The sequence below is a fragment of the Sinocyclocheilus anshuiensis genome, unplaced genomic scaffold, assembly GCF_001515605.1.
Source record: "Sinocyclocheilus anshuiensis isolate Anshui unplaced genomic scaffold, SAMN03320099.WGS_v1.1 scaffold676, whole genome shotgun sequence".
Classification (NCBI taxonomy): domain Eukaryota; kingdom Metazoa; phylum Chordata; class Actinopteri; order Cypriniformes; family Cyprinidae; genus Sinocyclocheilus; species Sinocyclocheilus anshuiensis.
The window spans coordinates 3427656-3441210 of record NW_015558579.1 but is presented as its reverse complement, the minus strand read 5'-3'; the positions used below and the strand labels follow the sequence as shown (position 1 = coordinate 3441210).

Sequence of the window (13555 nt, the reverse complement as noted above, 5' to 3'; positions counted from 1 at the left end):
TAAGTAAAGAACATTATAAGAGAGAGAGAGAGAGAGAGAGAAAACCCTCTGATTTCTAGCAGAGAAGCATTGGGATTAGTGATTCTGAAACTTACCTGGCCAGAAGATGCAAAGGTTAGAAGTGAAAGGTAAACAAGCATTCTTCTACAACTGCCACAGTGAAGTCAGAAACCCGTACTGAGTCTAGGTGATGCTGTCAATGTCAGAGTGGATGACCAAAAAGTGTGGACCTTTCCAGCGTGGAGAAGTTAAGGGTCCTGCCACCACAGCATAGTTCCTATGTAGTGACGATTCTGTAAGGGACGCTTGAATTTTACCTAAATTTTGAATTTCGAAATTTGCTGTAACTACCTTATATAGTGTGGAAAAAATGCAACTAAAAAAAAAATTCATTATACAAACCTTTACGGTGCCCTATCTCACCATTACTTTTTAATCTTGCAGTCGAACGAATGTCTTTATTCATAAAAAATTTTGAGGATAATATAGGCATAGACATTCTTGGTAGGACCTTTACTATAAGCCAATTTGCAGGCGACACTCTTTTATTTCTTAAAAATAAAGAGGTGCTTCCATTAGTTATTGAAAAAAAATCTGTCTTCTCAAAGGCATCAGGTCTGACTCTAAACTTTAAAAAATGTGAATTAATGGCGATCCATAATTGTAACTTAGACGCTATAGAGGGCATTCCAGTGAAAAAAGAGGTTAAGTATTTAGGGTTTATGATTGATGTTGTTAATAGACAACACTCAAATTTTAACTCTAAAATAGAAAGTATGAAAAAATCCTTAAATCATTGGTTATCTCAAGACCTATCTATATTGGGTAGAGTTCTCTTGACTAAAACTGAGGGAATATCCAAACTTATTTATTTATCTCAAGCGTTGTATACTGCCCCAAGAGTAGTTAAATCGGTGAATTCAATTTTATTAAAACTTATATGGAAAAATAAAACACATTATTTAGGTAAATTCCATATGGTGAAAGAGTATGAACATGGAGGTTTGAAAGCCATTGATTTTGAATCTCTTCTTGGTACATGCAGAATAAAATGGTTGAAAAGAGTGTTTAACAAAGTCACACTCAATATGGTACCATATTCCTAACCACATTTTTAAAAATATTGGCGGCCTTGAATTTGTGTTGAGATGTGATCTCGACCCCTGAAAAATTCCTCTGAAGGTATCTAATTTTCATAAACAAGTACTGCTTTTTTGGAAAATGATATTTACCCACAACTTTTCCCCTCACAACTCCACTCTTTGGAACAATAGGGCTGTAATTATTAATAGGAAATCTCTGTTTAAAAGTGATTGGTATAGCCAAGGCATTATTTTTATTCATGATTTATTAGATGATAATGGCTTTTTCTTATCTTATAATGATTTCATTAATAAATACAGAGTGAGAATTACAATAAAAGGTTATAATAAGGTATGCAATGCTAGACCTGTAGTTTCTCTTCCCTCTTTGAAAATATGTAATGTTGACCTTTTAGACAGTAAGTGTAATAACAAACTTATTTACACAGAACTTAAATGTATTATCACTGGTGATTATAGTGTTATTTTCTGGGAGATGTTGAAACCTCAGTAAAGGACAAAGCTTTTACCCGTTATATGGCATACCCAGCTGCTCCAAAGGTCAAGGAGACTCATTACAAAATTATGTTTAGGATTTACCCAGTTAGTGACTTTATACAAAAACGATTTCATTTCGAGGTGGATCCTTGTGGTATAAACATTTCATTACACCAAATACACAAAATAATGTTCTTTTTAGCAGCATCATATGACCCCTTTAAGCAATAAAACCTGTATGAATTAGTCTGCTCTGCCATCTAGTGGCTTTATATAAAACTACAATATATCGAAGAACGGCAACAACAAATCCATACATCATAATTTACAGCGATCACAAAACCGTGCATACGTCACGTACGTGTCACAAATACGTATTAACATTGTGGTACGTATTAAAACTCTCATCTGCAGCTTTGGAAGCTTTGTATTAAAATCACTAACTTGCAGCAGACTAGCCTAGTTTTTATGTTAGTCTGCAAATTATCTGCGACTACTGATCAAGCATTTCGGGAAATTGTATACGCCACTGAACTCAATAAATTTTAATTTGGTCCATCTGTTGTTTGCGGAGATTATAAACTTAAATGTAACAATAATAAACAATAAAAAAATTACTCTGATAACGAATAACACGGTAGATAAGCCAATATTTGTACAAATAGCATAATTCTAACGAACCAAATTAGAGTCGACTGACTTACTACAATTGCATTTTATAGCAAATGGCTTCCAAAAACTAACTAGGTCAATTTTCTTTTATTTTCATGTTGGATATTTGTTTTATCTCAAGTAAAATACTACCAGACTACAAATGAAAAAAAATAAATAAAAACACTTAAAATATTTTCTAAAATACCCAACATTACATAAATACTCATACCAGTATTATGAGTCCATTCTATCTTTTAGTAGGAAGAACAAAAAAAAAAAAGCGCGAATCAGATGTCACGCAGATGCGTGACGTAGAATATTCAGTGTTCAGCGAGCTAAGAAAGAACATGGCGACTGACGAGGATTCGGAAGATTATTTTGTTCGAGAAATAGAGAAAAATGACGGGTCTGTTTTAAGAATGTATCAGTGCAGCAAAGGGGACGTGGGGTTACGCCTTCTTTCTTTGCGTGAACATTTGGGCGGCGTTATGCAAATCTTCCCACATCGTGACATAGACATGTGGGTGCGTGTTAGAACGAGCCGTTTTAGGTAGGCGTGGTTGAATCTTAACTTTTATAAAGAATATCTCTTTGGATTTGAGACTTTAGTCTTTGCAACTTTACAGATCTTCTTTATGCACCAAGAGCTTGTAACACTCCAAAGAGAAAGGAAAACTTGAACTCGCATCATATGACCCCTTTAATAGTTAGTAAGGTAGTTGTTAAGTTTAGGTATGGGGTCGGATTAAGGGATCTAAAATATGGTCATACAGATTTAGGCATTAATATGTGGTTTTTAAATACTAATAAACAGCCAGTATGCTAGTAAGCAAACTAGTAAATAAATAGCGAGAATAGGTCCTTAAAATAAAGTGTTACCAAAGTTTTTTTTTTATTTCATGAAAATGTATTATGAAATAATGACAACTTATGAAACATTTTCCTTTTAAAAGGGGAGGAAATGTCGAAGAATTTCTACCTCCTCCTCATTATATTCTGATGGCTGATTGTATCTACTATGAGCAGGTACTGTAACAATGAATATTGCACAATAATTTATTTAATTTTCTTAATTTTTCTTAAACCTGTGTTCCCATACAGCAATAGTTAGCTCTGCAGTGCTGAATAATTAACATTACTAGGTTTAATAGCCTCAGTGTTTTATATTCCACAGTCTGTGGAGCCACTGGTGGAGACTCTGAAACTCTTGGCTGGACCAGAGACGTGTATCATCTGTTGCTATGAGCAACGCACTGTTGGTGTAAATCCTGAAATAGAAAAGAGATTCTTTGAGGTAAGAGAATCAAGCTGTAAAACACTAAATAGTTACATTGTCATATTTAGTGGCACATGTTAATGAGAGTGTATTAGACCAGTTGGTCTTTTAGCTCCAACTCCAAGTAATGGTATGCAGATTATATATATTTAATTGTATGAGTTAAAAGCCAGTTAAATGCATCGCCATGCTAAATCTGCTGTTATCTTATTCTTCATCAAATACTCTGTTTCACAGCTACTTCTGCAAGAATTCCAGTCAGAGGAGATCCCATCTGAGAAACAAGACCCTGAATTCAACAGTCCTGACATTCGCATTCTCCACCTGCGACGAAGAGTCGACTGAATGGCTTTATTTGCTCTTCTGTTTGAAATGGCGAGGATGGGTTGTTTGTGTTTCAATGGACTGTGGTGTTGTTGGTCAGATGTTTGACACTGAACCATATGAATACAAACTGTTTTTAAGTGCTTATTATGTGGTATGGGAGGTCGGCCTTAATGTGAGCTTATGTGTCTTTGCAGACAAACAGGTTTAAGTGAATGGTTCTGTGTGTTAACTGGCAAAAATATAGTGAATGGTTCTGTGTGTGTTAACTGGCAAAAATATAGTGAATGGTTCTGTGTGTGTTAACTGGCAAAAATAAATCTCAAATGTGTTTTTTACATACCGATTTAGAGAATGTTAAACTGAGTGTGATCTGTAAATAAACACTTTAAATTAACAAAAAGCATTTTGTTGATGCTAAATAATTAAAAAACCTTTAGAAAATGCTAGAAAAGTATATCACTAAACATGAGATTGTGTTGTTGCAACTTTTTTTACAGGAGGGTCAGTTTTGGCCATTGTTATTCTGGGTTACTGAACGCATTACGCATTAGAGATAGCAAAGTTGTGGTTGCAGTGTACAGTGGAGATATTTACAATAAGTGGAATCTTTCAGAATTTCTTCAGATTTGAGTAACTAAAGAGCTACATCTGGATGCAGACATACTTTGACTTTAATTGCAATTCTTGAGATTTGAAGCTAATCTATTAATTAGATTCTTACTAATGTTTGTATTTAAATATTTGGATCATTGTTAATTACAGAGTCAGATGTGACAATTTCTCTTAATTTACTATATTGTAATTCAGTGATTCAAATTTGGGGCACTTGGAAACATTAAGAGTTTTATGTGTTTATGTGTGACTTTAAAATTTAAAATAATAGGGATTTATTTTATTGTGGAAAGTGTACAGGTAAAGTATATACATATATATTGGGGTTGTCTTTGGTGGAAAAAAATGCTAATAGAGTGTTTTGCTGTGCCAAAAATATTATGGAGTCAATATCAGAAGCTTGTCCAAATGCTAATAGTAATACTGAACAGTAATGTTCAACTGATTGTACTTCGAACCACCTGATCTTACCTGGTATCAACGCAAATACAGTATATAACTGGTTTAAAATAAAGCTTATACTGAATTTAGTGGTGGGAAAATAACAGGACTGTGAAGAGATCAATAGCTTGAGCTTCTGTATTTTCATGATCTCGTATAAATGTAACTTTTTTTTAAGGATTAGTCAGATGCAGGTTCTTCGTTAATACTTATATATAAACAACATTTAGCCTACTGGTTTACCAACATGCTATGTTCAGACTTAGGGCTATATTTGGTGGTAATTACTGTTATGCAGTTTTACAGGTGGGAGGAAAAACCTTTTACACATAATGCTGCGCCCTTTTCTAAAAACAGCTTTCGGTCAGAACGGAACTCAAGAGCCTAGGGCAGAACAAAAGAATAAGTCGAAAGAGAAAACTCATTTAGGTGAACTCGCAGAGTTGTCGTCGTATCCTAGAAGGTAAAGTATATCATTTATATCTAAATAATTTAATTTGTCTGCTAATTATAAGCCCGCGAACAACTTTAAACTTTTTTTATTTTCTGAAAAAAAAATAAAAATAAACAGATTTTTCAAAAAGAAAAAAATGCCTCCACCTCGTTTGAACCACCCAAATCTCAGGAATGAATCCACCACAAAAGACAAAACAGGCACTCTTGATGTCCCTTTGAAATTCTTGGATCAGGACTACCAGGAGCTGCAGAAGAGCTGCATCACCAATAAAATGAGATTTGTTGATGACAAGTTCCCTCCAGACAGCAGCTCCATTGACCCACAGAAGAAACTTAAAATGGATCTGGGCCAAATCAAGTGGTTGAGACCATCAGTAAGTAACCTGTACTGACTTTCTATCTTCAGATGTTCAGTAACTTTAAAAAAGATCTCAAAGTAAATAGACATTATTGCTTGAAAGAATTGAGAAAAAAAAAACTTGTTGAAAATAACATGCAATTAAGTGTTGCAAAATGTCTCTTAGGGCTTGTCAGAACAGGTTCACTATTGTGACAAGACATCTCAAGTGTCATGAAAGCAGACCCAAAGTACATTATCTGAGACAATTTCGTTTTGTGGTATTCACAAATCTCTAGACCAAATATTAATGCATAATTTATTTATTTTTTCTCGTTAGAATATAGTATCAGACCCTCAGCTCATTGTACAGGGTGCTTCTAGGTTTGACTATTCCCAAGGATCTTATTTAGGTATGTTTCATTATGTATTTATTTACATCTCCAGTAATCGCTGGTTTTTAAATGATACCAACCCAATAAATAATGTCACTGTATATACACCAGGAAGACTTTATCAACTCATTGAAAGAATATTTGTACCTTAACCTTAGGAAACTGCTGGTTTCTTGCTTCAGTTGGGGCTTTAACATTTCAGAAGGACATCATGGACCAGATCATGCCAGCTGACCAGTCATTTGCTAAAGATTATGCAGGGATATTTCACTTCAGAGTGAGTTCTTTGGTCTTTTTCAACATAACTTGATTACATTTTTTTTGTTTAAATCATGTATCAGCCATTAAGCCTTATGCTCTGCAAATTCTTAGTTCTGGCGATTTGGTAAATGGATTGACGTTGTCATTGATGACAAACTGCCAACAATCAAAGGAAAGCTCATTTTTGTTCATTCAAAAACATCTAATGAGTTTTGGCCTGCCTTACTGGAGAAAGCTTATGCCAAGTAGGTGCCAATATGTTAAATATTTTCATTTTCATTGAACATAAATATATGCTTTTACCATAATTATAAGCGTTTATGACCCTTATTATATGTTTTGTTTGTAACACATTAGAATTTAATCTCTAAGAATCCAACATTATAAGCATGTTTGCAATGCCTCTTACAGGGTGTGCGGCTCCTATGCTGACATGCATGCTGGTTGTGTATCTGAGGCTCTGCTGGACTTCACCGGTGGCATCCATGTGTACTTCAAACTGAAACAAACTTCCACTGATTTGTGGAGCCTGATGGACCGCGCAGCCAAAGCAAAGGCCCTTATGGGCTGCAGCACTTCTCGTGGGGTAAGGAGTTCCAGTGACCTCAGTCTGAAACGTTCATACATATGAACTAAATATAAACAACAGTAAGAAACCATGCAGAGCACCGATTATACATAATACCGTATTTTATCTTTGTGTCATTAATGATATAATATGTTTTAATCTATATCTATATATCTATCAGGATACATCCGCAAACACAGTATTACCCAATGGCATCGTTCAAGGCCATGCATATACTGTGACAGGGGTTTTCAAGGTGAGTTTGCACAGAATTAAATGTCATTTAAATGTCATGTAATTAGGTCAGTGGTGGGAGAAATACAAATGCTTTGTCTCCCAGTGCAAATTCCTACAGCTGAGTTCCCCTCTTATACTTAATTATACATTATACAATTATACAATTATACATAATTGCTCTTATGTCCAGCAATTATTAAATTTTGTTCTTGAAAGTTCCTCTTTCCAGTTCTCTTTAAGGATGTCAAGCACACAACACGGTCAACATCCATAGAACAGCTCAAATGGGTAAAACCCAGTGAAAGCTTGAGGAACCTCTCAGACTGTGAATAACGAGCTTATTAAGCCGCATCCCAAGTTCTAACTTACTGTTAAACTTACAAATCATATATTTCATGTCTGATTAATTTATTCAACTGGCCAATAAATTTGGGTATAGTAAATGTTAGTACGAATCAACTTAATTCCTAACCATTCAAAGATTCATACAGTCAATTCATACAGTATTCATGAAATACAGTTGAAGTCAAAAGTTTACATACACCTTGCAGAATCGGCAAAATGTTAATTATTTTACCAAAATAAGAGGGATCATACAAAATGCTTGGTATTGTTTATTTAGTACTGACCTGAATAAGAAATTTCACGTAAAAGATGTTTACATATAGTCCACAAGAGAAAATAATAGTTGAATTTATAAAAATGACCCCACTTACAAGTTTACATACTGTATGCTTGATTCTTAATACTGTGTTGTTACCTGAATGATCCACAGCTGTGCTTTTTTGTTTAGTGATAGTTGTTCATGAGTCCCTTGGTTGTCCCGAACAATTAAACTTCCTGCTGTTGTTCTTCAGAAAAATCCTTCAGGTCCCACAAATTCTTTGGTTTTCCAGCATTTTTGTGTATTTGAACCCTTTCCAACAATGACTGTATGATTTTGAAATCCATCTTTTCACACTGAGGACAACTGAGAGACTCATATGCAACTATTACAGAAGGTTCAAACGCTCACTGATGCTCCAGAAGGAAAAACCATGCATTAAGAGCCAGGGGGTGAAAACTTTTGAACAGAATGAAGATGTGTACATTTTTCTTATTTTGCCTAAATATCATATTTTTTTTCATTTAGTGCTGCCCTCCAGAAGCTACAGAAGATACTTACATGTTTCCCAACATACAAAATAAGTTAAATTTACCCTGATCTTCAAATTCAAAAGGTTTTCTCCCCCCGGCTCTTAATGCATCGTTTTTCCTTCTGGAGCATCAGTGAGCGTTGGAACCTTCTGTAATAGCTAATAATCATGGAGCTGTTGAGCATAGGCAAATGGGTAGCTGCTTTCTATGAAGGCTGGGATCGGAACTGCTGTCAGTGCTGTTGTGACAGTAGAATCTGGCATTCTACAGAAAAGTAACAAGCCCACAGTAAGGGTTCATAGCCTTTCATTATAAGCATTTTGAACAGAAAGTATGTGAATTTGACAGGTAACATCCCAAGGAGAACCAGTAAAGCTGGTGAGAGTGTTGAACCCTTGGGGAAAAGGCGAGTGGTCCGGTGCCTGGAGTGACAAGTAAGAGTCACATGAAACTCATTAATTGATGTATGAAGTGTCATTGTATATTTACTAATATTTACTTTTTGATTGTGTAGCAGAAGAGCAGGTTAGTTTTGTGACACACTATCACATTGCAAAACCATTTTGTTGCATAGCTGTACGTGCATCCTGTCACTGGAATCCACATTTAATTTAATTTCATGTTTACTGCAGACCTGTTTAAGCAACTCACCAATACCATGTTCGAGAGATTTTATTTTTTTATTTTTTATTTTTGTGTTCATAGTTCTGAATCGATTTCTCCTCCAGAGCGCAAGAGGTTTTGCTATATTAGCCATATAAGTGTGCATGGAAATAGTAGAACGCCTTGGTATCTTTAGGATACTAATTTCAGCATACTATGTTGTGGTACACTAATTTTAATCTTGCATACAATTTGGGTCTATACTAAGCTTAGCTTACTAACATTAAAGGGATAGTTCACCCAAAAATGAAAATTCTGTTATTAATTACTCACCCTCATGTTTTTCCAAACCCATAAGACCTTCATTCATCTTCGGAACACAAATTAAGATATTTTTGATGCATTCCGAGAGCTCTCTGACCCTCCATAGACAGCAAGGGTACTACCATGATCAAGGCACAGAAATGTAGTAAGGACATCGATAAAATTGTCCATGTGACATCAGTGGTTCAACCGTAATACCATGAAGCTATACGAGAATAGTTTTTGTGCATCAAAAAACAAGAATAACCACTTTATTCAACAATTCTTCTCCGCGTCACCCTATAGCGCCATTCACTGAAAAAGAAAATTATTCATTGAATTTACTACATTTTTATAAGGTAAGTGGTTGCAATCAATTTATTTTAGCTACATTTAAATAAACAAATTTTGCTGAAAGTTAGTCAACTAAATTTGTTTAATAAATTAATAAATTAAATAGTAAATTAATAAAAATAAATTGATTGCAACCTTACCTTAAAAAAATTTAGTATATATTAGGGGTTGCACCGACTAATCGACTAGTCGACTGGTCAACTTCAATGCTCTGCCATGACGCTTTAAGCTTGACGTCGACTAGTCGCTGGTCCTATAGAGGGCGCAACAGGATAAGAAATCTTTGAAGGACTTCCACATTTACTCTCCGTTTCCAAACAGTTCAAATGACAAATAAATGCATACTCTGAAAGCGCTCCACAAGACATGTGATTATATTACTGGATGCTCGAAATTGAACAGGACAATGCACGTTTTAAACAGCTTATTGTACAGGTACGTTAATCGGCGTTCTAATCTAATGCGCTGCTGCACTATAACACACACACATAGACTACAGACAGTAGCGCGTACAGCACGCGCACAGAATCATTCAGCGCGGAAATGTATTGTCAACACTGTTCTGTGATTTCTCAATAAAATAGCTTAGAAACTGAAAAGTTCAAGAATATATTTCTTAATAACTAAATCCCACAGCTTCACTACTAGTAGAGAGACGCTGCCAGGTAGAATTAATTCACACACGCAATCGCTCTCACTAATGCATTCATATGAATGTAATCTTTACTGTGCTGCTTTATCTGTATCTGATTTAGAATGAGTAGAAATCTGTGAGAAATATAACGACCCAAAGACAAAAGAACTGATAAAAAAGCAGTTATAGGAGCAACAGCCATGTGGGCAGCGCTGTGTCATATGCCATAGCTGTGCACAAGGTGTTTGTCAGAGCTCCAGACTTATTTGTTCATTAATGACGTCATCAGCGACTAGTCGACTTCGACTCGACTTTCATCACATAAAAGTCGACTTTAAAAAATCAGAAGTCATTCAACCCCTAGTATATATATATTGTTTTCAGTGTTTTGGAAAGTATCCTGCACGTAAACAACGCATGGACATGGTGCTATCTTAAATTGTGTTCCGAAGATGATCGAAGGTCTTACGGGTTTGGAATGACTTGAGGGTGAGTAATTAATGACAGAATTTTCATTTTTGGGTGAACTATCCCTTTAACTAGATGGGTCATTCCTACTATTCCTACAAATAAGTGAACAGTGGGGCAAATTTTGCACATTTTTGACGTCATGTCCACACATTCTAAAATGTATTTGAAAATATTCTGTTCTGTTTTATTTCGCTAATGAAACGTATACTAAATTAATAATTGGTAATCAGTTTAGAATAGTTTTTTCTTATATGTTTTCAATATGGCGTTACAGTCCTGTTAGAAGGCGTTCACACTAGCAGTGTTTGTTGTTTTATTTCACCAACGGTCACTGTCATTCATATCGCCAGCATTCACCTGGCAACAAAAGATAGCTTTTGTTGTCTTTTGTTTATAGGTTGTCTTTGTCAGTCTTTTGTAATAGGCTGTCCTTTTCGTGAACAAAAGCCAGTTCATTAGTGACATCATCTTCTAGGAAATTACATCATTGTTTTGGTGGGGGAAAAGACCAAAAGTACAAACATAATACTTTCAGTTTAATAAAATAATAAAAACTTTGAATAAAAAGTTTATTTATGTGACGTTTTATTTATGTGATGTTTTACTGTAAAACATTTCAGTCTGTTAAAATAAAAAACAGTCTTTATTATAATATAAACATTTAAATAGATGGTTAATATTAAAATTGACTTTAAGTTGACGCACTCATCTAAGCTAACTCTCAGTCCATCAATCCTTGCTGTGTAATTGTTAACATTTGCTATTTATTTTCATCAAGTCAGTTATACACTTTTAGAGAAATAATTTCTTAAATTACTACAAAAATATATTCAGCTTCAAAGGTATAATTTTATTTCCAGTGCTATATCCCTGGTAGAGAATATACTCTCAGTCACACCACTGGATTGAGATATCTGCACAGCCAATGTTATTGTGCTATAACAAAACCCAATCTATTATTGTATATGCTTTTTTTTTACTTTCAGGTCATTATTGTGGAACAATGTGAGTGAAAGTGACCAATCCAATTGTCGTTCTTCGGCCATTGATGGGGAGTTCTGGTGGGCATTAATTGTACTTTCAGATAGATCTTTTGCAGCATTAAATATGAATCAATTTTTTTTCAGTAACATATTTTACTGTAGGATGTCAATGGAGGACTTCACTGAAAACTTCAGGGACATTGATATTTGCTGCCTCAGTCCTGATTTTCTGAACAGTTCCTCTAAATACAGCTGGACTTCCACATGCTATTATGGCAGCTGGGATGCTGGAACTACAGCTGGTGGCCGCCCCAGTAATAAAGGTATTTAATGTCTATAATGAGAGCGAGTGAGGAGTGAGTGTAATCTTAATATGTTGAGGGCCTTATTAATGTTGAAAACCATTAAATGTTCAACAAGTAAACATATCTGTGTAATGTTTGAGTGTGTATACTTTTGGCGATTTAGTGTGTATATGTGTAACACAAAGGTCTGATTCTTTGGATGTGTTTTAGAGACTTTCTGGACAAACCCTCAGTTTCGGATTAGGATTGAGGTTCTTGATGAGGAATGTGCTAGTGGCCAGTGTCCTGAAAACATACTGGTGTCCCTCATGCAGAAACATGAAAACAGATACAGAAGTCTTGTTTCTAACTACTCCATCGGCTTCAGTGTTTTTGCGGTCAGTATTATCAAAAGTCAAAGGATACAACTATTTTTGTTTCCACATATTAATTGTGTGTTATTATTCTATTTTCGACTTTAACAGATACCACCAGAGGCAAGTAAATTCTAATACATACATAGATTTAATTACTCTATTAACTATATGTATCTTTAAAGTGGTTGGGTAAATACCAATTTATATTTCATTCCCTTTTAGATGAAAGATGAGAAGTTCCCAGCCAAGTTCTTCTATAATAAACGTCCTGTGGAAGCTAGTGAGAAATTTACCCAAGCAAGACATGTGATGAAATTATTCAAGCTTGAACCAGGAGAGTATCTCATTGTTCCATCCACTCTAAATCCTAATGAGTGTGCAAAATTCATGCTGTCCATCTTCTTAAAGAGTGGATCCCTTAAGAGAAATTAGAAATCTTGTATGAGATCATTAAGGAACAATCAGTGGGACACCAGTTGAATGGAAAGACACCAGTGCATTGATTTTATATTAGTTATTTTATCTTCGTCACATTATTGCAAAACCTTAGTGAAAAAAAAATGTTGCTTTCAGTCCCTGATCATGTAATTTTACATGAATATATAGACATTGCACTTCATGTCTGTTTTACAAATGGGGTTTCTCAATATCATTGTTTAATGCATAGGTCTAAATAGAATGTTGTGCATACACACACTATGCTTCAGAATTCCAGGTTTAGCGGAATACACCAGTGTTTTATAATTTTTGTCATTTGAAACTAACAGCTTAAGTTTGTACTAATGTCTATTAAAAATTGCTTAAAGAAAGCAAACATACATTTGTTTTGTACTTCATTTATGCTATTTTATATCTCTTTTCATATTACTTTATATATTTCATGACTTTATACCTAGTTATTTTTCTCATTTTAAGTTACTTTTTTTCTATTACTATTTTCATAGCCGGCACGCAAGCTGTGACAAATGGGGGCTCGTCCGGGATCTTTTGGAAATTCCCATTGTGTTTTGGACATATTTTGGAAGTGCTTTGTTTTGATTGCCGAGAAAAATTGCGGCCTCTCAGTTCGCTGCACGACGCCTCAGATACATTATCAAAAATTCTACATTTATTAAAGGAAAAGAAAATCAAAGCATAAAGAAAGAAAACATCTTAAACAAATGAACACGAGACGAGGAGAGGAGCCCATGCCAAAAAAAAATGCCATGAAACACCTCAATGATGGTGGTGTGACACACACAACCTCTGATGTACAACACAAAAGA

General features: G+C 34.9%; 2 protein-coding genes across 4 annotated transcripts; both read left to right on the top strand.

The window, feature by feature from the left end:
• Positions 1–2531: 2531 nt before the first annotated feature.
• On the top strand, positions 2532–4198 carry LOC107679751 (protein-lysine methyltransferase METTL21D-like). The gene is made up of 4 exons (XM_016475390.1): positions 2532–2682; positions 3188–3260; positions 3409–3528; positions 3748–4198. The coding sequence occupies exons 1-4, from the start codon at positions 2537–2539 to the stop codon at positions 3853–3855; spliced, it is 447 nt and encodes a 148-aa protein (XP_016330876.1). The 5' UTR covers positions 2532–2536; the 3' UTR covers positions 3856–4198.
• Positions 4199–5257: 1059 nt separating this feature from the next.
• LOC107679809 (calpain-1 catalytic subunit-like) lies at positions 5258–13091 on the top strand. Of its 3 annotated transcripts, none has more exons than XM_016475491.1 (13): positions 5258–5353; positions 5475–5720; positions 6024–6096; positions 6237–6355; positions 6451–6584; positions 6751–6925; positions 7089–7163; positions 8630–8715; positions 11633–11707; positions 11792–11952; positions 12145–12311; positions 12399–12410; positions 12513–13091. In XM_016475491.1, the coding sequence occupies exons 2-13, from the start codon at positions 5481–5483 to the stop codon at positions 12720–12722; spliced, it is 1527 nt and encodes a 508-aa protein (XP_016330977.1). In that variant the 5' UTR covers positions 5258–5353; positions 5475–5480; the 3' UTR covers positions 12723–13091. The 3 variants fall into 3 exon arrangements, with proteins under 3 accessions (XP_016330977.1, XP_016330976.1, XP_016330978.1); XM_016475490.1 differs by having other exon boundaries at positions 5462–5720; XM_016475492.1 differs by having other exon boundaries at positions 5258–5358.
• The last annotated feature ends 464 nt before the right edge of the window (positions 13092–13555 follow it).